The 24,588-nt window shown below is 34.0% G+C and overlaps 1 protein-coding gene across 1 annotated transcript in view; it reads left to right on the top strand.

Annotated features, from left to right (window-relative positions):
* The first annotated feature begins 3,946 nt into the window (after window positions 1-3,946).
* The window catches only part of LOC129002141 (RNA polymerase II elongation factor ELL), a 94,445-nt gene continuing 73,803 nt past the window's right edge, over window positions 3,947-24,588 (top strand). The window contains exon 1 of the mRNA XM_054429739.1: window positions 3,947-4,085. Within this exon, the coding sequence (XP_054285714.1) occupies window positions 3,954-4,085 (132 nt within the window). The 5' untranslated portion in view covers window positions 3,947-3,953. The remainder of the gene's footprint in view (window positions 4,086-24,588) is intronic.

Below are 24,588 nucleotides of genomic sequence, written 5' to 3' on the forward strand. Positions count from 1 at the left end.
AAAAAAAAGTTATAAGGCATAAGAATCAAGAATCAAGAATCAAGATCTTTATTGTCATTGACCTTTTACAAGGAATAGACATAGTCAACAATAAATAAAAACTAAAGCTATAAAATACAGTGGGTTCTAAATTAAAAATTAATATTAACATCAGAAACTAAGTACTCTGTTATACAGTAAAATGGATTTTGGATGAGCCACTCAAACATTTTAGACTTAAACCTATTAAAAGGAACCTGTTTTGCTGTCAGACCTAATTTATTAAAAAACCGTATGCAATTTATTTTATGGCAGTTATCTGTTTTGGCCAATCTATGTGCAGGGATATCTAGATTGGATTTGCCTCTTGTATTGTAAGAGTGTATACTCTCTCTACAAGTGAATTGATGAAGATTGGCTTTAGTGTAGAGGAGTATGTGAAAAATATACAAATTTACAACGGTCATAATTTTAAGGTCTATAAAAAGAAGTCGACAGCTATCCACAGGGCCAGCCCCACAAATTGTTCGTATGACTTTTTTTTGTAATAAAAGAATTTCATGGGTGTGGGGGGAGTGTCCCCATAGTATAATCCCGTAAGAAATATGAGATTGAAAAAAACCAAAATAAGTAATCCGAAGGTATTCATTACTAACAAAATCTCTGAGTTTCCAAATTAGATAATTTACTCTGGAAATTTTTTTACAAGTGATTTCTATGTGCTCTTGCCAATTTAATTTTGAATCAATTTGGAAGCCTAATAATTTTACAGATTTTAATTCATTGTCAAGTGGGGATAGACTCAAAAGAATTTTCTGTGTTTTTTCTTGATTACATGTCAATTTATTTGAAGAAAACCAATTTAGTGCTGATGTTATTGATTCATTAGTAATTAAATCAAGCTCATGGATATCTCTATTTGTTGCAATCAAAGTTGTGTCATCAGCATATACAACAGTGTCTACATCAACATTCCTCGGCAGGTCATTTATCGAGATTAAAAACAAGAAGGGTCCCAAAACCGAGCCCTGTGGAACACCTACTTCAACCAATCTTAAGTTAGACTGACTGCCTCCAACAGATACATACTGCTTTCTATTAGTTAAATAGGATTTTAAAATTTTTAAAGTTTCACCTGTAATACCATAAAATTCAAGTTTTTTGAATAAAATATCAAAAGGTACAGAGTCAAAAGCTTTTGTAAGATCAAATAAAGTTAATGAAACAGTTTCTTTATTTTCAAATGCATTTAAAGATTTATTAATTACTTCTAAGACAGCTGCAGTTGTTGATTTACCCTCTCGAAATCCAAACTGTGAATTTGTCAACAAGCGGTCATAAAAAGTGGGTACGCTAACTTAACAATTATAGAATTTCCAGCGGGCACCGTTTTCTGACGAAAAATGCTTATATCCGTATCAAACATCAGTGCCTTATTAGTTCTCGATAGTTCTTCCAAATTGATGTTAGTTCTCCGAAAATAAAAAAGTTACAAGGCGGAAAAATGAACATACATAAAATTGTAGTGTGCATTTTCATCTAAAGAAAATATTTATATATACTTATCGTTATTATTTAGTGTATTCTCGATACTACCGGATTTTCGTCAGTTCTAAAAAATTTAAAACAATGTTATGGCCGCTAGTAAATAGTTTCATTAATCTGACATTTCCAATTACCAGTTTCGTAATGGAGTGCGCACCTTCGTGGAATGTGCACCTTCATATGAAGAACTGCAACGTTATAGCTTTGTTTAATTTTTTTTAGAACTAAACAAAATCTTGAAGAAGTGATAAGAGAAACAAAGAAGTAACAGTAGGAATACTTCATAGATACAAGTATTCTTCTTCATCAGTAAACGGTGCCCGCTGGAAATTCTATAAGTGTGTTAGCGTAACCACTTTTTATGCCTTGTAACTTTTTTATTTTTGGAGAACTAACAACAATATTGGAGAACAATCGAAAACTAACAAGGAATTAATTATTGATATATAGATATCAGCTTTTTTCGTCAGAAAATGGTGCCCGCTGGAAATTCCATAGGTGTGAATTTAACGTACCCACGTTGAATGCCTTATAAGTTTTTTTTTTATTTTTTGAAAACTAACGAAAATATTGGGGAACTATCGAGAACTAATGAAGAACTAACAATTGATGAATAGATATAAGAGTCTTTCGTCAGAAAACGGTGCCCGCTGGAAATTCTATAATTGTGAAGTTAGCGTGCCCACTTTTTATGCCTCGTAACTTTTTTTATTTTTCAAGATTCAGCATCAATATTGGAGAACTATAGAGAACTAACGTTTGGTAAATAGGTGTAAGCATTTTTCATCTGAAAGCGGTGCGCACTAGAAACCGGAAGTGTGAAGTTAGCGTACCCACTTATTATCGGCTATAACTTTTTTTAATTTTAGAGAACTGACGAAAATATTGGGGAACTATCGAGAACTAACAATGAACTGATTGATACAAACAAAAGTGGATTCGCTAATATGGGTACGCTAACTTCATGGACCTCCTCATCACCTCTTGATTGGTATGATAATGACAAACACAAATAGTAAATAGAACTTAAACAGAACTTAAATAGAACTTAAACTCTTATTTTCATTCACGTTCTCCTGCAGTTTGCCCATGAGCTTGCATGTGTATGGATGTCTATGATTTTAGTATACAAAGTAATATTGTTTTTTTCTCAATATTATAAACGATTATTAACTGTATCAGCTATATGACACATAGATACTTTCTCATTAGCTTGTCAACACTCTTATTATGGGTAAGCGGGTGGGAGTAACTATGATTTTTATGGGGAAAAAAGTTAAATGGGTTTTGTGCCATTTTTAAAGAGTTTTTATAAGGACTATAACACTCTAAGTTTAAATCAAAATCGGTCGAGCCATTTTTGAAAATTTGATTTTTACTTATTTTAAGAGTTTTATAAAAAAATCTTCTTAAAATAAAAAAAATAAAAATACCTGGAGATCCAATGAGTTAACCTACATACCTACCAAATTTCATCAAATACTTACTTGAAATACTTGTCTTCTACATCGTTGACCGACATGTCGGATAGATTGCGTCATGTTACTATTTACATATATGTAAACACTATAAAACCATTAAAAAATATCTACATTATACTATTGTGGCGTGTCACGTTACAAAAAAGGGTCAATCATCAAAATTGAACCACAGTCACCACATTTAGTTGTGGTTTGTAGCTCTCTCTGTACCTACACACACAGACATTATTTTGAAAACCAATTTTTTTGGGGCCAGGGTGGCCCAAAATGGATACAGTCTTAAGTCTGGAAAAAACTCAAACTCAAAAATTTTTACAAAAACAATCTAAGTACTTCTTTCTCCATATTACTTGATGTGCAATTAATTGATGTGTTCAATTGCTTGAAGTCTTTTTTTATATTTTGTGTTTTTTATGAATCTAAGAATTATGGCACCTACTACAGTAGGCTAACTTTGTTTTTGTGGAATTCCTTGGACTGATATTCCCATTACATTACAGTAGTCTATGATAATTTTATATATAAGTTTATATTAATAAAGTTCACTCAGCTATCATTAACATTACTAAACCCCAACAAAACTTTTAGACAACTTGCTGATACCTATTTTTTGTAAAAGAAAATTTGGTTCTTATCACTATCGACAAGTGCTGCTAATTTATTGTAGTGGCAGATTTGGTAAAAAACAGGTAAGTTTACTTCCTAGTTGAAATTCGAACGGATCTACTCTAGAGTCAAGACAAAAACAGTACTCGTATTAGTTTAAATAATCATAATCGCAATTAAAAGATGCTTTTAATAATAATTTTCGAAGTTTTAATACTAACTTAATAGCAGAAATGCTGAATTACATATTTCAACCGAATTTGTTCTGAAATAAACAAGTGATAGTTGCTACTTTGGATTTCTAACGTCAGCTGGTCTGTATGTGCAAGCGTCAAGATAGAAATGGCGGCGCTGGTGGCAGGTGTTCAGTATGGATTGTCATCGTCGGGTAATTTTGTGGAAAATAAGGAATTAATTTTTGTGAAACTCACAGATTCGGCATTTAGAGCGATAGAAGACTACCTGAAGAATAAAGTGAGTACAAATTTTTATGTAAACTTCTTTCCTTTTCAGAAACATTAGGGTTTTAGTATCAGGATGGTGTAACAGTTGTCTGCAATGATGTGTCGCCATATTTTGCATCGCATAAAAACGTTCAAGGCAGTTGAACAGTGGTAATTAATCAAGCTATTGGTTTCCCTTATTATTCGCTTTTAACTGTTAAATAATTATGCTTTGTTAATTGTACCCAATAGTTGAAACAATCACTTTGTCTTTGGTCACGCCACGTCAACAAGTGAAGTGCAGAATTTGGGTTAAGTTGTACTATTTCGCTGTAAAAATAAAATTTAGGTTTTCTAAGATTCCATATGTTTTCTCTTGCAATATCCAAGCAATCGTTTATAATTTTATAAGATGAAACTTGTATACCGATTAAGTAGATTAACCATATTTGTACAGCTCTAAAATAACAGTAGAAGCATCCAGTAAAAATAGAACACATTATAACCTATAAATAATGATATTATTTTCTGCCACTTATTTGGTTCCGAGTATTGTACGGATTTTATTTATAAATTGCAAAGCACGATTGAAAGTCATGATTAAAACAAGATGGTTCAATACTTACTTTGCCAGTAGGTACCCTTGGTGGTAACAGCTGCTTTAGGCCTGTACCAGGGCACATCTCTTCCATCTCAACATTACTTATAAGTTAATAACTTAAGATAAGCTTAAATGTTTAAGGCCTCTAAATTTTATCCTACAACACCGAACTTAATTGATTTTGAAGCAGACTTAGGTCTATGACTGATAACTTAATCTTAAGTTATTCAGACAGACAGGATTAGCCTTCGAACTTAACTTAATAACTTAGACTTAAGTTTAACGAAGGTGAAGCAGATGGCACCCTAATGAAATGTATAACTTACTTAACCTACTTAATATCTTGAAACAAAATTAAACAAACAGAAAAGTGCATTTTTGTACTTAAGTTAAACTTGAACTTTATTCTTCTTAATCAACTTTGGCCTAAGTTACTGGTAACTTATGTTAACTTAGTGACCATGCTTTAAGTTAAAACTTTTTAGGCTAATTTTGAGAGTAGGTACCGATTAAAACAATTATAAACTCAACAACTTTTTGGTCTCCTAAATTTTAAATGTTTCAGGTAGGGAAGTTATGAGATCACGGTTGCTTAGACCTACACCGGTATAACTTTGACCCACACTTATTCACTGGTTTCTTAATTTATTAAGTTAAGTTAGGCCTAGGCCTACTGTACTGTAAATAATTATTGTTGGCTATTAGCCATTTACTTGGACATGTAAGCCACTGGTTTAGGTACCTAGGTCCTTAACTTATAAATGCTGTAGGGTACCGGTACCTCTAACTTATATGAAAAGTAAAAGTAGGCTAATAAATTTATTGTATAAATAATACTTAAAAAGTTAAACTTAAGACTTGACAATGTAATTTTGAGCTCAGCTCAAAGTAACTTAAACACCACCTCTTTAAAACTGAGTGTAATTTTTATTTATAACAAATAGGCTAACTTAAACAACTCAAAAAATTAACTTGCTTTTTTAGTTCAAGCATAAGTTAACGTAGGCATATTTAACTTAACCCTTAGAGTGCCAGGCGAGAAATAAAAGTAACGCTCAAAAAATGCCGATGATTTTTCCCGAAGGTCGCGCTAAAAATGCCGAGCGCGATCTGGCAATTTTTAGGTTAAAATTTCGTAAAAATCGAATTTTCGATATTTCGACCAACGAAAATCGATGTATTGCATCTAGTAACTTTCGACTCAATGTTAATATATGGGTTAAAAGAATCCGAGTATCCATTCGGTTGTTATGACAACTGTTCGATCATTACGAAACGTCCGGTCAGCCGGACGTTGGCACTTTTGGCTCGTTCTAAAAACGTCCGGTTCCCCGGACGTTGGCACTCAAAGGGTTAACTTAGGGTAATTGAATGATCTACCTAAATTAATTGGGATGTCACCTTTAACTTAACTTTTTGGTCTAAAAATCTTTAGGCCTAGGCTATTTTAAATCTTGGAGGGATAAAGTTGTACTTGACTAAACTTAGTCAGTTGTATTTTGTAAAAAAATAGGTACCGGTACCGTATTGTCAGTAAAAACTTAGTAAAATAGGCCTACACCATAAGCGAAAGGAAATCTCGAGTTAAACATTTGCAACTTAACCTTTTTACCGGTATTTAATCCACAGTTTGATGTGGCACGTTACTTATTTTTTTTATAATGAAAACTATTTAACAGGTATCGTTAATAATATCTAACTTAGTTACTTTACGCTACACAATAGTCACCAGACAACCCTTCCCCCCAATATTATTAAAAACCACAAAGATAAAACGAGTCATACAGTCAATCCAACAGAGATTTCAAACAGTTTTTGTTTCAGAAAAGATGTTATACTTAATAATAATAACTTAATATAGGCTACTATTAACAATTAGCCTACAGTATATTGAAAAGTACCTAAGTTCAAAGGCTAATTTATTTTAGCCTACTTTTACAATAGCTTAGCCTTTTATAGGCAAACTGAAATTACTCTGTCTTCATCTAAATCACATATTCAATTTTCCAAGTATTTTTTATGCTTAATATTTATTAAGCATCCTGATTTACCATTGTCCATTTTATTGGTTGTCTGACCCCTTTTTCGTTTCTCAAACCCTGGTGTATTTAGGCCTATTGGTTTTGGTGGCCTGACTTCATAAGCTAATAACTTACAGCCTACTAGTAAGGCTATTGCTGTATTCTGTAACTGTCCTTATTACCATGCCCTCACTGGCACCTTATAAAATACCGGTAAAAGCGACCGCCTGGATGCTAAGCAAAGAAAGTTTCAGTAGATTTTATGTAGCCTAGCCATATCCCTAGAGCGGTGGTTCCCAGTGGGTCGCAGTTTGGCTAGGTCTCGAGGAAGAGATCATACTTTTGATTTTTTTTAACGGGACTGATCATTTTCACAACCAAAATGGTCTAGTTATCACCAATGATAGTAAGTAGCCTACTGAGCAGGTAGCAACAGGCACTACTTTTTTAACTAGCAATATTTTCTGAATATCCTATTCACAGTTGAATGTGATTGATGTTGGTATTAATTATAATAATTTACAATATTGCCACAATAGGCAAAGGGCTAACCCAGCATGTTTGATTTTGGACCAATTGACGTGGAGAGTACCGGTATGCGAACTACTGCGAACAAGGGAGATGACAACGAATACGAAGTGACCAAGGCTAGATCATTAGGCTAGAGATGATCAGATTAACTTAGTGCTGCGATTACGGAATGTAGTTAGGACGGATTTGTGATAAATGCTCGATTAGGGTATAATCTAACTTGTAAAAATATACAAAACAACTTTTATATTCTAAAATTTTAATATTTGAGGTTTCGTAGTAAAGTCAACGTGAGAGCTTAATTTAACCTTATTGGGTCCTAATAATTTATTTGTGTGAGAGGGTGGTAACCTCCCTAATTATTAAATATAAATACAGAATTAGGATGTGTGGAAGATACCCAACACATGCAGTGGTAATCAGCAATCGATCCACATAAATTCACTTGTAATAATAATAGGCATACACTTTTTATAGTTTTAAGTTTCTCAAACAATAGTGTTTTGTACTGTTTGTACTTACAATAACATCATTCTTTCAATTTTCATTAAGTTGTATGTTTCTCAGAGTAAGTTACATGATAATATTGATAAATTTATCGAATATGTGTTATTTGCCACCAGTGTCATCTGCCACCACTCTAGGATTTGTGTCATTTGCCACCACTCTATACCTGGCTGGGTGAGTCATCAGCCCCAACCCTAGTCCGTGGGTCATCACCCCTCTAGGCACCGGCCGATTGGACCAAGGAATACCTATAATTCACACTATCACCCTCTCTTGCAACATTTTTATGGTAACAATTCCAACACTCCTCTAGGAGTAGAGAAATACGTGACGGAAACGCTCATTCCTATCTGTGGTTTTGTAGTGTTACGACATAGTTAGTGCTGTTCTCACCAAGTTTTACAAAGTGTTAGTATAATTTATTTATTTATTAATTCGCTTAACGTTCATAATTATTTGCAAATCTTCATGAAATAAGCTTTCCAATGACCCACTAATTAATAAATCGGTCCAGTAGAACTCTAGATTTAGTTGTACAAAGATTTTCAAAGTTTAATTATATATAAGTAGATGCATATTGCACAAGAATTACATCTCAGTTAAATGAATCTTTAATACAAACTATATCTAAAACGGCTAAATATAAATTTAAACTAATAACGTACTAAATAAAACCACATTCAATCAACAAATCAATTTAGACGATAGATGGACTTGGTTAACATAAATGTTTTTAGTTGATTAGTTTTAAGAAGTTATCAGGCAGAATTTAACACAAAATAATACCGACATATGAAGGATTCTTTTCAAAGAACTTCAAGATAACTTATGATAACAAAACACAGTTTTTAGGTCTGTTGTTTATCCCATAACTGTTACATGAACCTGATGTCTCAAAGAAATAATTTCAATATATTTTATGATCTTTTTAGAATGTAGATGTAATTTTAAAACATTTATAATTTGTTCTTTGCACTTTTTCTCCAAACTTACTCGTTTATGAGCTATATCATGCTAAATGCAACCAAAACCTCCTTTAATCTAAATTGTACACGCTGTAACTCCTTTACGTAGCTTTATAGAAAAAATTAAACTGAAAAAATTTTAAAAATTACAGTCTAAAATCGTCATAAAACACAAGGTGTCCGATAAGAAATTTTAAGTTAAATATTGAAAATATCATACTTTAAAGGAAGAGAATTCATATTTTTGAATGTCATAAGATAGTAGTTGAAATTCCCCATATAATGTTTTCTCTAAATCGAATAGTTTCTGAGATTGCAACTAGGTGGTACGTTTAAGTTCTTCACCCTGTATATTCGCAGAATACTAAACACTGAAACTGCGTCTTTTCAAGTATTTTTATGGGATTTAATCTCATTGATGCGTTGTATACTGTGCCAAATGTTTTTTTTGTATTATTTATCTAATCTTAGGCCATGTAAGGAATATTCAAATAGCTTAAAATACCTTAACATAGATATGCCTATACTGTTTAACTTGCGATTATGTGATTTTGGACTCAAAATGTGCGTTTTCTTATGCCGAAAAAGATGGTAAAATTAATTTTCACAATTCACAGCTGTAACTGGAGTTGGAGTTATAAACATTTATTTAATATCCAAAAAAATTATAAGTACATCTTCATGGTTATGACTCATAGGAACGGTCACGGCGGGAATTCCAGGAACTGACCCTACTGGTGGCAAATGACACTGGTGGCAAACGACACTGGTGGCAAATAGTAGGACACCAAATTTATCGGCCTTTTAATAAATAATTATAGCCGCTTATTATTATTTAATGGGTGGGTCGCAAAATTTACAAATTCCAAGGTAGTGGTGGGTCGAAAAAGTTTGGGAACCGCTGCTCTAGAGATTTGAATAAATTTCCATTAACACTTGAAAACCTTAGCCCTATAGTTGTAGCCTATAGCTCGGGGCATTAGTTCGTTGAAACTTACCTGCGAGCGCTAGTGTGCTTAAAAAGGCACTTTCTGCATTTGGCCAACGATGGCTCAGTTGGCTAAGATCTTGCACTGACAAGTGTAGCGTTGAAGTCTTTCTACAAGTGCGGTTCTAATCCTGTACTATGTGCAATCCATATTAAGCTTAATCATCTGTGGCTTAGTAGGTGGGAGCAGCTTACCTAAAATAATGTTGGAAGTTGACTACATTATTGAGTTTAATAGGGATTGCACACAACACCTGTTTTGCTTCTTTTTACATTAAGTAAGCCTAGACGAGAAGGACACAAGTTTTTCTTTTGCTTTTATTTCGGTTAAATATGGACATATCGTTTTGATATATAAATATATTATAAAGGACACAAAAGGATACACAGTTACAAAAAAAAAGAAAATAAATAAAGAAGTAGGCTAGGCTTAGGGCATTAAGTGTTAGGTCAATAAATCTTCTGATAACACATTATAGAGTAATTTTGTAAATAAGAATTAGGTGAATGCTTGATCTTGGATAAACTCTAATTAATACCTGTGGCGAAATAGTACTTGCCTTCCAGATTGTTTTTGATATGTCTTGTTCGACACTTACTTCACTCTTTATCACTGATACCGAAATATATCTATAAGCTGAAAGGTTTCTTGTAATTGGAAGATTAGGCTTACTTGACTTTATGGTCTGTGCTACATATAGTGTGCAAAACTTAAGTTTATAGGTTTTTTACAAGGAGTAGTCTAGTCTAAGTGATAAAGTTTTAGGTTCTAACCTTAGGGTCTCCAACCTACGGCATGCGAACTACTTCCGGATTGTGTACATATTTTGTCTGGTCTGCAAAGCCCTACTATGAAGGCTCACTAGTATTTTTTTGTTATAGTACGTAAACCGGGGATTGTCCCCAATGACATCGGCACCAATTGCAAACATATCTTGTGGTCTCAACGAAACAGTGATCGCTACTTACAATCACGGAACACTTGTTAGCGTTTTTTTTGCGCACAACATTTTGCGCTCTCGGCAAAACTGTAATCAATCACCACACAAAATTGAGGCAGCTTTCAAGTGCATATCTTATGGTCTCGATGATGACGTGATCATCTCCAGTGATTGTGATTTCCTTACAATGTTTAAATAGAACTAATGAAAATTTCAATGAATTAAGGCTATTGGCTATTGGCGATCATTCTGGAATCCCTGGTCCATACCAAAATCAAGTACAGTTCTGAGTTTCCATCCAGGTAAGCTCTACTCCCTGTCTACATATCAGTAAAGTACTCACTTGCCACGTCAAACTTCGGGTGACAAGCCAAGACCCTGAGTCCGCCCCCAATATAATACAATGCCACGGTTTTCTCAATAAAATGAAAACTACCTAGTGATTGAGCTATCTAAATACAGATCTCCCAAGTTAAGTAAACATTTGAGATCAATTCTAACGATCAGAATGCATCTTTGCAGAATGCAATAATAGGCCCACTAAAATATATTTTTCTTCAATGTTTATTCTACAATAACACCTGAGTTTCTGAGTAAGAAGGAGGGACTAGGTGAATAGAAAGGATTAAAACTAGGTAGTTTTGACGTTAAATTGGTTTAAATCTCTATCTAGGCCTAGACTTTTGAGATTAATCAAAATAACATTTTTTGAGATCATAGAATAGTACAAACCTAAATTCTGAGAGACTCATGTTCACTTGTATTAGGAACAGAGTCTTAAGTTCATTTTTTGGATCCTGTTCGTAGGATTCTGAGAAAAATTAATTTAGATTTTAGTTTTGCTAGGTCATTCCATTAGGGTTTTCTTTGATGATTCCTTACAACCTGAAAATAGTGATAAGTCTTGGGTTTGGGCCAATTCCATGCCTTTACAGTACTTTACAAAGTAATTAAATAGGCACCCTGGGTTTAAAATGTGATCACTAAATATTTTAGGAATGATGTTTTTCTCCAAGCCTTTTTTCTATTCATATGTCAAGTACTCTTGAAATTACTTATCGTTCAATAAGCTAAGCATACGCTTCACAGATCAGTAACTTCCTAAAGGTTTAGTGTATGAAATTTATGTTGTAGGTAATTAATGTAAAAATGTTTTCTAGTTAGCCCAAGTTACTTTCATGACAAAAGAGCATTCTCAGTTTTTTCAGCAATCATATAAGTTATGTCCCCTTATCACTTGCTTGCCTATCGTACAATCACACTCTAAGGAAGTAAGATTCTCTCGGGAGATGAGTTTACTTTGGGTTGTGTTTGATTTGTCAGTACAGTAATGACAACAATGTCAGTGGTTACTATTGCACAGTCTGCCTTAGCTGAGCTACTGTCTATAGTCAGTCAACCAGCCTCGACCTACTGCCCTGGATACTACACTCAGTATAGCCAACCGCCAACCGTGCAACTGTACAACTCACTACTATACCTGTTAAATCCATATGAAAATATCAGATATGAGGTTTTTGGCTATTTTTAGTTAATTTGCAAATTTACTTTTTTTTGGGAAGGTTTGCGAATTTTATAGTAATTGTGTTTGGCATAATTGCAGTCACCACTAAGGAAAAATAATGATTAACTCCGAGTTTTAGATTGTGGTAGGCATCAAAAGTAGTTAGTTTAAACCCATAAATTTAATCTACATTTTTTCAAAGACTTGTGGCTTCTACTTATCATTGTTGAGTAATAGATTTGATAGATAAAAAACAACATTCTTTTACTGTCTAAAAGGTTAGTGCATTATTATTATTACTTTTTTATACATTGCAGGTAGAGTAAATATTTTTAACGCCCCAAGCGTTTAAAGAGTAAATTTACTTAGTACCGCAAGCATTCTTAGAGTAAATGTATTTTTAGCCACAGTGACGATTGAAATGATGTCTACGATCCTCTGATTCAGTTCTTAGTAGCGTCCCATCTTGGATAAGTGTGCAATTGATTTACAGGTGGTAACAATAGAGTTGGCTCAGGTTTTTAATACAAACGGATGTCTTGACATGAAAGAAATCAATAGCTTCATGTTAACATTTCAGTTTGGTTTTATGAGCGTCATGAAGTAAATCTAATCAATTAAAATTGGACATTGACGGACCGTACCCTAATAATTTAGGTGTCAACACTATCATGTCAATATATCTGAATTAAGCATAATTTTGTACAGTTATTTCTTTTGCCTTTTTGAACTAACGTGCCTATCTAGACAGGGAATATTTTAGTAGAAATTCAGCCAGGTAAATGGAAATTCGCTTAGTCAGCAGGTTTGCTGCGGCGGGGGTATTAAAGTTAGTTGTTTCAAAATCATCAATGTATAACTGCATATTTCTAGAATCTTGTATTACAATTTTGGCTGTGTTCACATTTACAAACTTAGAAAAAAATAAACGACCGCAAACAATTAACATATTTATAGTGAGGATAGTTATTCCCTCTAGTTGTCCACCATAATTAATTTGTTTATTTGGTTTTCTAATTGATAATTAGTTTCAAATCAACTGAACAATAATATTGGAAATTTTCTTTGTCTATAATAAGCGAATATTTGTTTCGTCTTCCTCTGGTTGTGATAACCTTAAAGAGAGGCATATCTTATCATAATGTATTTTAGTATTCCGTTAACTACTTTTTATTTGTCTGTGAAATCTACAAAAAATATGTTTTAACTTTTTTTGCCGTTAGTACTTTGGCCTGTGTTTACTTTTTAAATTCCTTCAACAAGTGACCAGTTCTTTTTTTTCAAACGAATGTTATTTGAACCAAATCGCTGTTTCAAAACAAACAATATATTATTGTTTTTACTTTTCTTTGTTTACATTTATTTATTTAGCAAATGGTGCAGTGAATTGATAAAAGGCTAGGTGTGGACGATTCGTTTAATGATGTTAGGACACCAAAGTTAAATTATGTGTACTGTGAATTTTATTGGATATTATAGTTTTATTTTTGTTAGTTTCTATTCAGACCTACTGGAAATTCTGTAGGGCCTATAGTATGAGTATGTATTGTGGTTATAGTAATTATTGTGGGCCGGAAGGTGGTATCGTTGACTAGGTCTGTACACTTCTCAATTGACCATTACACTTATTACTATTATCTGACAAGGTACTTTTTTACCATAATTAGTCATAAAACGCAATCCTGGGGCTATAAAAAGGAATTATGAATATTACATCTCTACTGTAACTCGGCTACTTATAACCAGTGTGCGTCTGTGCGAATCGGCCGCAAATCTCACTTCAACGCTTTTCACATCGTCACAATTGCTGTTTTATTGTAAAATTATCTGATTTAAAATGCATATCGTATTGGCCTATGATGGGATAAAAATATATTTTGCAACATTTGTTTGCAAGATGATTTTTTTACATTAAAACTGCAAGAAAATTTGTCTTTGTACAAACTAGGTGTTCTGAAATGTACACCGTTTTAACTGTATACTCAATTCCCGTACGTAGGACGTAGGACACCTCGATAACAATAAAAACAAGATTAAAAAATACCGCAAAAGCTGCTTTAAAAAATACATAAATGCTGTCTGTAAGACCATCAGACTCAGGTAGGCATGAGCCAAGGTGGGTCTGAGCCTGAGCCAAGTGGGGCATTACTGTCTTGCACAAATAACTAACTACTGCACAGTACTTCTATACTTACTTCTATCACCATAATATAATGACAAACCTTATTAGGCTACATCCTATCACTAATAAACAACTATAAACACAAATCCCTTTAGGATTGTCAATAAACCTTGTAATTATCTAGGTCTATCAACACTATAATTTAAACTTGTTTAATTTTTTAATGTTTTTATTAAGAGGAATCCCAATTTTAAGGACATAGTTAAGCTTATACAGACCACCTAAAACCATTTACGCCGATATTAAAATTGATGGGGGGAGGGGGGCAAAATGTGAACAAATCACATTTTAATTTTGATACTTTGGAAAACACTTAAAATTTTTAATTACACAAAAAATACTCAAGTTTATAAACCCTGTTGAAAGAATTATTTACCAAATTAACTTATTTGATAATATTTAAAAAAAATATATATTTTGCCTATTTTAATTCAAGAAAGCTCATTTTTACAAAGGCTATAATTCTTCAACATTGCACTAAAAAGAACTTCCAATTGCATTTAATCATTACAGTTTTGATACACATAATTTCTCATTAATGTATTGTTGCTAAACACCTTTAATCGATCAAATTGTCACTATCAATCAAAGTTAAAATTTCTATACATACATCAAAAGGAATACAGAAAATAAACGATTTATTTGTTTATCCAGGGCCGTGTTTGTGTAATTAAATGGTTGACACTAGCAAGAATCAGCTTGACAATAATATGTGATAGGAAAACAAGTTTGTTTGTTTAAAATGTTGCCTTGCTTAGCAACATCTGTGGTATTGTACACAAACTACATAATATTTCTACAATGTCTAAATAAATTAATGTGCAATGCTTCTATTACACTTTGATCTCATTATAACTTTTATTTTATTATTTGAAAAGTTGTTTCAAAATACGGAACATTAAATTACGTGTTATTCAATACAATAGAACCGTTGGAGAGGCTTATAACATGGGTATAGGGTATGCTCCTTTTGATAAGGAACTATAATTTTCTGTTTACGCATAAATTTCAAACACCTCTTCTTCGTGAACTGAATCCCCACAACCCTACATTTCCCTACACTGAACATTCCCCACTGAACCCTACATTTTCCTTGAAACAGCTGTTTTTGTTAAACCTAGGTCCATTTTCAATGTATTTTTACTTGTGAAAGTACGACATTTTGGTACAGTAGGAGAGGCATTGGTGAGGCGGGTTTACATAATCTCTACCGTGGCGTAATTACCCAACCCTGCCTCTGTAACATATTCATACGCGACCTGTCTGCAATTAATTGGACCTTCACCTTTTGTGTTGGACTGCTTTGCTCCAGATTGGTTATCTAAATTGAATGGATTGTCCGCTGGCGTAGGACATTTTGAGTGTGAAAATTGTCTGTTTTGGTTCATAAAAAGACGTCAGTGGTCAAAATTGTGTGTTTTGGAGAATTTAATATTATATGACACCAGACTTCCAAGATCAAGACAAAAAACTACAGTAAAAATAAAACTGATTGTTGACATCCACCGATCCACCCATTCATTGTATTTAATTATATCCCTGTTGGCAAACAATAATCTAGTTTATTATCAGAGTCGTAATGCATCCTTATAATCCTTATTGTACTGTGTGCTATGAAATATGACGATCGGATAAAAATAAATTTAGAAGCATGTATTTGTGTGATGTTATAGTTTTAAAACACTGTAATCCGGAATGTTATTTTGGGCAGATAGAATGGGTAGGTTAACTGTTTTTACCTATTGTTTTTTAATGAGTCTTGTATATTTATTTACCACCACACCAATGACACCAATCCCTGTCGTATATTTTGCAATACAATAGGCCTACATTGGCCCAAACGCGGATTCACCGCTGAGTGTTGTGCAGGTACTGTATTGAGTAGGGGGCGCGTAGCGCGACTAATGCACTTATTGAAGCAAAGCAACGATGTAAAAACTACAAGCAAAGCGGCCAGTCGCAGCAGCGCAACCTGTCGCTGGGGTAATCAAACTACTCCAATACTACCTAGTAGAGCTTCAGATATATATTGGAAACAGGCTACAATCAGGTTAAATTGTTGGCACTAGAGCTACGTAAATCTGTGGGGTCGTGTATTATACGATGATAAGTACTTTAGTACTATCCTGATAATTGGACCAATTCGTAAAGTAAAAGGCAAATAATGTGGTTCGGATTCCATTATAAACCAGGTCCCTTAGTTGTTATTTGCTGTATGGGCTATTAATAACCTCGGTCTAAGGAACATGTCGGTCAGTCAAAAAGACTCAAGTTTGCGCCACTCAAACATTCATCCTACACTCATCTCAATTCATACTTGGCTTTTTAAGCCTTCGTATGGTCGTCATTTCAACTAAAAGTATTAAAGATTTAATTTGTTAGGCGATTTGGTAATGACTAGTCACATTAGAGCTAAAACAAAATATTTAATTGAAGATTCAAAATCTCGTGATGAAGACCTGTGTTCAAAAATGACGGGTGACACCATAAAAACAGTCAATGCAAATTAAAAAAAACAGAGAATTTATTTTATTGGGATTACAAGTTTTGCAAAAAATCTCATCGATGCGAAATTAATGACACTCGATTACTTCATTGGTGTTCTGAATATTCACGGCTCTCTATAATCACTGCCGTGTACAAAAAAACGACAGAGGGTCTGGGTTCAACAGCTGTGTGTACTGGACGAGATAAGATAAATACACACCGAAATTCAAGCAGACTTCTCATCCTGTAAAGTTTGAAGGGTATTTCGCCGTTCGATTCACTTAGGTTAGGTTTGATTGCGCTGATGTCGACTCTTCGTGTACCTAAATTGTTGGCTATGGTAACAAAGGAATAGTTTATAACTTGGCAAAACTGCAAATAGTAGATAACAAATCTACCTGTATAACTGGACAGGAACGTAACATTTATTGTAGGAGGTATGTGTGTGCTACACCGTCGTTCGCAACAGAATGAATAGTAAACGCACTCTAATACTGTAGTTTAAAACACACTCCCTTACAGATAAATGTGTCATCCTCATGGATCACTGTTAGTTTATAGTTATTTAATTTTTCGCTTGGGTAGCAGTAAGCACAGCAAGGGAAGGGTCTAGGCTTGGGTACAGCGACTGAGATGCTGTGATCTGAGGTGGCGACCAGACGTTTCCCAGAACGGCCTTCATAACGGCCTTGTCGCAACCACACTAATATCGTAACGGTCCATTTAACCCCCGGAAATATTAACTCCCCGTCTGGGTTACAGCATTTGTACACTTTTGGTGACTATTTTCAAACATGGGCACATATTTTTACTTGTAAGGTGGGTTTCTCAACCTCTAAGTCTTTCACGTCAGTTTAAATCGTTTACAACGAATATTCAACACCAATTGTGGATATAAATTTTTCTGTCAGTTCAATATACTGGTACATCATTGTTATTATCATTATCCTCAAAATACAGGAACAAAATACTTATTTTAACCCAATTGGATGTTTTAGGATGAAGCAAGTCGTGTGTAGCCTTGCAAACTATCTTTAGCTAGGATTATTCTTTCTCGATGATTTGGGAAATCTGGTTTCATGTGGTTTATTCTTAATCATAAAAGTGAAGTAAAGTATAATTATAATCAAGAGTGTCATATACTCGGGCGGTAAATATTGGGAATTCGGGGTTGTTAGGGAAATTATTACAATTCGCATTGGTATTAAAGAATTTGTAAATTTTAAACGGCATTGATTGTATATCTATATATATAAATAAAAATTAATACCCTTTATTGGTGGTATTCCATAACTCGAGAACGAGTGCACCGAATTGGATGATTCTGGAGGCGAGTGAGCGTAGCGAACGAACTTCAATCAGGACGTGATTGAGCGATGCAAACGAGCTCATCTTGAAAATGAACAAGCATTTGCCATAAAACCACTTTAAGACAGGACAACGTCTATCGGGCCAGATTGTTTTAAATAGATACGCCTCAGTGCTTGGGGGCCTCAGTGAGTAAATATTTTTAGAAGGATCTGAACATATATACAGTATAATATTTTATTTATCCATAATTATATAGACTGTTAAATAAAAGAGTGATGTGATTATATTGTTAGCGGTCGAGACTGTACCCGCCTACAAGTGACTTTGAGCGCGGACTGTACTGCGGTGGTCCCTTTCACTTAGAACACCTTGACATTTATGTCAGATACTGTACTATACAGTTGCTCTATGCACTCGGGTATCGGTATTGGTTCACCGATATTTCTTGTTGCTCAACGGGTCGCGTGTCTCGCGTTATTGTGGAAACTCTACATCTTTATGTGTCGGGATAAGCGACTTCCTGTTTTCGGGGTTTTGCCAGGAAATTGTTTAATACGAGCTTTTATGGTCGTGGGAAATGTATTGCATTTTTTATGAGCTTAACATATTCACGTAACTGCCAACTGAAAGGGTGGCGGATGTTGATGCTTAAAGGATAATCAAAGAATATGAGTTTGGATATACTGTACAAACTGTTCTCGCCTCTCAGGCAACATCTATTTTAAATCCTTTTTACGTCCTTCAGAAGTCAGTTTTACCACTTGAGGAAAGAAAATTATTGCGCTGCCCTTCTTGTCAAGTTTGAAATAAGGATCTCACTATACCCTACCGAGGTCAACAAGCAATTTTTATGTTTTTGTTAATGGGAAAGGTGCGAATCTTTTATTTTTAAACTAAACAAACTAGGCGAGTCTGTAATCCAATATAGTTATGAATATTTATCTTCAAGGTTTAAGATAAATGTTGTGTTCGTTAATAAGTTCCCTGGTTTTGTTATCACTGCTAGACTAACAGTTAGCACTAAAGTTACAAATTCTTGTAAATAAAGACAATTTCCAGTTTCTTCATTTGTTGGGTTCACGCATTTTAACAGTTTATTAAGTTATACCTGGTCCCACGCATAGTTTTTAATAAAATCATGCCCAATCCGTACTTAGGTATGCTGCTACGAGGTAGTTACATTTCAAAACGAGATAAAAACGAAATTAAATAAATATGAAACAGTAAATTTAAATCGTGTAAAGTTGTATCCATGCACGAGCAGCTTGTAACAAGGAAAACAAATAAACGCTGTGTTAAGCACTTTGACTAAAATTTCACGCTCACTAATATGCGTGAAATAATTATGTAGCCTAATAAACTAATTTCATGATTTACTAAATTAAATGTTAGATTTTTTAATTACCATTTCCAATTTTTAGGTATGCGAACTAAAACTCCGTTTATTGAAATGTCATAAAAACTCATACTAACGAGAGTTGTGTTTTCGAGTAACTCAACGCAACTCCCAAGTATTTCTATGATCATTTTTTGGTATATCTTTCTTACGTGCGATAAAGTTAACTAATTAGTTGTAACTTTGGGTTTTAAAGAAGCAACAAGACACCACTTTCCTAATATGTTTTAACCTATTTATTCCTTTATAATTACTTCACAATGGTAAATTAATCCTATACATACGAAACTAAACAAATTTGCACAGTTAGAACAATTAAATCAATCCAGTGTTACAATTTACGACTGTTGCCCCTAATGTTTACATGTTTATAACCGGCGATGCCTTGCTGTGGAATAAACAATCAAAACGATGACATTGCGAGGGCGAAGCTTCTCTGCTGACATGGCAAGGTCGAGTGTCCAGGGATTGCACTGTACCACTTACTTGATGACTAATTTGGTTTATAGGCTTTGCTGCACTGAAATTCTCCTAAGCCCATCTTACAATGAGGAGGATTAGAACAGTGCTCTGCATGTATTTAGTCTGAAATTTGTGTTTGAATGGTGTATTGGATAAAGTTTAGGGTGATATATTATAACTGCGGAAAGTAAATAAATGCTGAATATTTGAGGTTATCATCATTTTTCACGAAACAAATATTACATTTAAACATAACGTTCATATATGGTACCGGTTCAAAAGAAACTCTCCTGGTTATTTTGGTGGTGGAAATACGCTGATCGGTAAAAGAATCTCAGAGAAATTGGTGAACATACATAGGAACAAACATTGCCACAAACAAATTGAGAACCTCCATTTTTTGTTGGTAATGGAGAAGTCGTTTAGTAAAAGATACGTCTAATAACACTTAAAACATATATTTACGCTTATTGATTATTAGTGTTATTAGACTGATCTTTTATGTACTTTCCGTAAATTTAATAACACGTACACTGTTGGCTTGTGTGAATGAATTCATTTACCACTCGATCCAACCGACTATAAATTAACAAAATTTAAATTGATTGTGCTGCTGTATTGTGTTTATGTATTAAGTAGGCCTATGTCTTCAAAAACTTTTGGAGTACAGTACTTAAACTGAGTTTTGAAAATGCATCTCATAATCTTCCAAGATGAACTAAACGGTTTTTAGCACATTTAAAGTGTTTATTTATTGATTTTATGATTTTAAACAGGGGGTCTTAAGTTTTGTATGTAAACCCCCATTTATAATGAACCTGTTTGGACTTGCTAAGGGTGTGACACTCTGACGGGGTTATTTGTTTGGTCATCTAACGCTTAACTCGTAGAATTGTCACTAAAATAATTTAAACGACGTTTAAATGATTTTTATATTGTCTACAGTATTAATGAATCTCCATTGTCGGTTGTATTTTTACTGTGTCTTGAGGTCTCGATCACTCGAAATAAGGTCTACAATATGCGCTTGCCACTAGTCATAGTCAATTGCCAACTGGCGATGTTTGCTTTACAGTTTTTGTCCAACTGTTCACACAAGCCATGACAATGTAATTGATGTTGTGACAGTAATTTGACTGAATTACGTATGACATTTGTATTTTCGTTCAGAGCAATGTCAGCAATTAGCGTGCTGTGGTGAATTTATGTTGTGTGATATAAATTTATGCAAGTTGAATTCTTTCCACTCCGCCAAAAACAATACTTTATGTTTTAATGTCGTAAGTCTTTTAACAGGAGGAGTCTTGTTCTCTACACATAATCTCATCCCATTCTACACTCATCCTTCGCTCTTGGGTTAAAATACGCAGGTGTCGTCCCCATCTCAATGGATAGTTTGATAATTAATAATTTTACAATCTCATATAAGCTCAAAATTTACTATGGAATTATTCTTAGAAGATAAAAGATCCAAATGCCTCTGAGTTAAAAACTGCCATTCATATTTAAAATCCACGAAAATATTTAACACATGTATAGACGATATGATGCCAATTTGAGAACCCCTAAACACTAATTGGACCAATTGTATATACAGTCAATGGTTGTGAAGTGTTGTTTCCGCTCCAGAGACAACCTTTGCTGCGTAGTCCTCACCGCTAAGTGCGTACTAACTACGCATGCGCAGTTATCGGTTGAGGTATTGAGGTCGAGCGTGGGTCGATGTTTACAGGATCGTTATCTGTATCGATATCGATAGCTACAGGTATCGGCCCTCGCCCCGCCTGTCCTCGTTTGTATAATTGTTGAATATACATAGTGGCCGTACACTTGTAAGTACTATGGTGCTGTACTCACTACTCACGGTTGGTTGCCTACACTGCATCAACTAATTCTATCAATTGATTTAGAACAAAATATCTACAATATCGATCAACTGCGATTATTGGTTTTGTTTGGCTGTACAGTCGTAGTTAAAAAAATCGTTATACTTGTTGATTGCCTAGTTAATAACCGGGTTGGCATTGTTTAAGGTCTCAAAAACCGAAGGTTGCGGGCTCGAGGCTTGGTATTGTACAATTGCATTACGTGAAAATTTTTGATCTGCTGAAGTTTTGGTCAGTTTGCTATTTTTGTGTTGTTACTGGTAGGCCTAGCCTATATGAAAATATATGCTTAGAAAACAAAAATTTACGATACCGGTAAACCATGAACCATGTACACTCACTAACTTTTAATTTCAATTAATAATCGCAAGGTTGTAATTTTTTCACACTTAATACATTTGTGTAAGTTAGATGCTACTAGTTATGACGACTCTGTTCTTGAACTTATTGCATTTCGTATATAAAACGGGATATAGTTATGAAATGCTGTGTAATAAGTTTTAAAAGTGTTACAAAATTCCTAAAAATTACTAAATCGAAAAAAGAACGCCGGGACTTAACACTGTATACACTAATTGTGAAACTTCTTCGAAGTGTCTGATTAGTTGAATGTCATGCTTATATCACCAGGATCGTTGTGATTGTAAGCTTCTATAAGCTTTAATCCTATTTCTTGTTACATTATACCGCTTCCATGGACGACGGTAAAAGGAGGAAAGGTTAGTTCCATTGGCTCGCTCCTTCTAATGTATAGAATTAACGATCTTTTAATAACTGTTATTAAAATTACTACTCGCCAAGCACCGATCGTAGCATTTCAAATGTGATAGGTTATCATGGTTTTTGTTGGCGTAATAATCAAGCATGTAGGTAATTTCAGTTTAATTGACCTATAAGTAGGAAACTGTTATTTTATGCTAGTTTGAGTTCCATCTAATCCTTACTCAGCCTACCTCTTGCGTTTTATCACATAAAGAACTTTAGAGGTAAGTAAACGTTACTTCAAGAGCTACCTTCAGGTATTTTCCATTTCTTCATAGTAGTTAATTTTCAAAACCAGTTGCTCATATCGTTGCCATAATCAAGCGTAATAATAATTTTAGTTGATTGAATTTACAAAAAACATTTCTTATTATTAGGTCTAGCTAGTACTACTTTGCGTTTCAAATTTCCTCAGACGTTGCCTAAGTTCAATCTTTATTTACTACTTCAGTTAATCTTCCATTGCGCTAACCAGTTGTACACGTCAAGTTATTAATGTGCAATATGTACAGTCCATACTTTATTATTCAAATCCTCGCCTTACAAGACAAGTTGCAGCCAAACCGGTGTCATATTACCATATTTGCTTTCGACTTATTAATGATAACTTGCCAAATAGTACTTTAAATGCCACTAGCTTTCTCTTTGGGTTTACCCAAATTGTAAGTATTTGACGGAACCTTTTTGACCACATGGTTCACACCTCGCAAAGGAGAGTAAATGTGAACGGTACATAATCAGTTCCCAGAGGCGTGCCGTAACTGTGGTCCACAATAGGTGATAAACCTAAGGCTTTGTCTTCCTAGACGGCAATACTCGGTGCTGAAAGGCGAATTAAGAAATAATATAGCTTCACTGGGTACAGTTTCATGCTACCCTAATTGATTGAAAATATCGATTCGATTAGTAAACCTAGATTTTATTCATAATCAGCAAATTTGGTTAGGTTAGGTTAGTCTATAACAGTTTCAATGTTTTGGTATTTTCAATCGATATTAGGGTAGTCCAGTTACGAAACTGTACCCGCTTCACTATTTACAACGACTCAATTGTTAAATTTACAGTATGTTGTATCGTGTCGAAAATTTAAACAAGTTGTGAAATTGGAATTTACCTCAATTCGTTTAGTTTTGATAACAGTTTGGTAATTTTAAAACAAAATAATATTGTATTTATGAAGAGTGCAAGTACACTCAAGTGTATATTGGAAAATCCGAGGACTGGGTTGACGTGTTTCATATTAGGTCATGATTTAGTGTGTTGGTGTCAGATATGTGTTTCTTTGATCATAGGGTAGTTTTTTCGATGTGTTTAATTCTTTGGTTATAATACCCAGAAGATGCAGCTTAGAAATAGATCGTTGTATTGAGATAAAATTTTTAAAATACATTTTTAAATTAGTGATTATCAACGCACACATCGTAAAAGCTCAGAGACTACTATATCTAATAAAACTGTCCTCTACTAATCCTTAAAGATGATCGATTGAGGAGTGTTTAATCTGCATTGCTTAAACCAGGAGCGATCGGTAATTTATGTACTTGAGTGTTGATGTATCTATAACTATGGTACCAACAATATTTATGGTTAGTTTTTTTCGTTATTGGATAATTCTGTTGGCTTTGCAATCATACTCGGATCAAGTACTTCTTACTTGTACACATCTCACATCTAAGTTTTCGCCGATCAATTCCCACAGGCTTTGTCACAGTCGTGTAATGAGCTAGAACAGCATTCTGCACTGCGCAGAAGTGACTAGTGGCGCGGCGCAGTATCCTAATACGGCGCAGATATTGCTGTAAACTATCTGGACTGTTGTGTAACCACCTTCATTTGGGTGGTGAAATATTGTGTGAGAGATAAATTTAACTGAAATGTCGGGTTATAAATGTGATTGGAAGTGTGTAAACAATACTTTTGTAAACTTGAGACATTTGGTAAATTGGAGGCTTTTTTGACTAACTTATGATATATTTTTGTAGTGTCAACG

This window comes from Macrosteles quadrilineatus, unplaced genomic scaffold (genome assembly GCF_028750875.1).
Source record: "Macrosteles quadrilineatus isolate MER2022 unplaced genomic scaffold, UCM_ALF_1.0 Scaffold_9__3_contigs__length_116548681, whole genome shotgun sequence".
Classification (NCBI taxonomy): Eukaryota; Metazoa; Arthropoda; class Insecta; order Hemiptera; family Cicadellidae; genus Macrosteles; species Macrosteles quadrilineatus.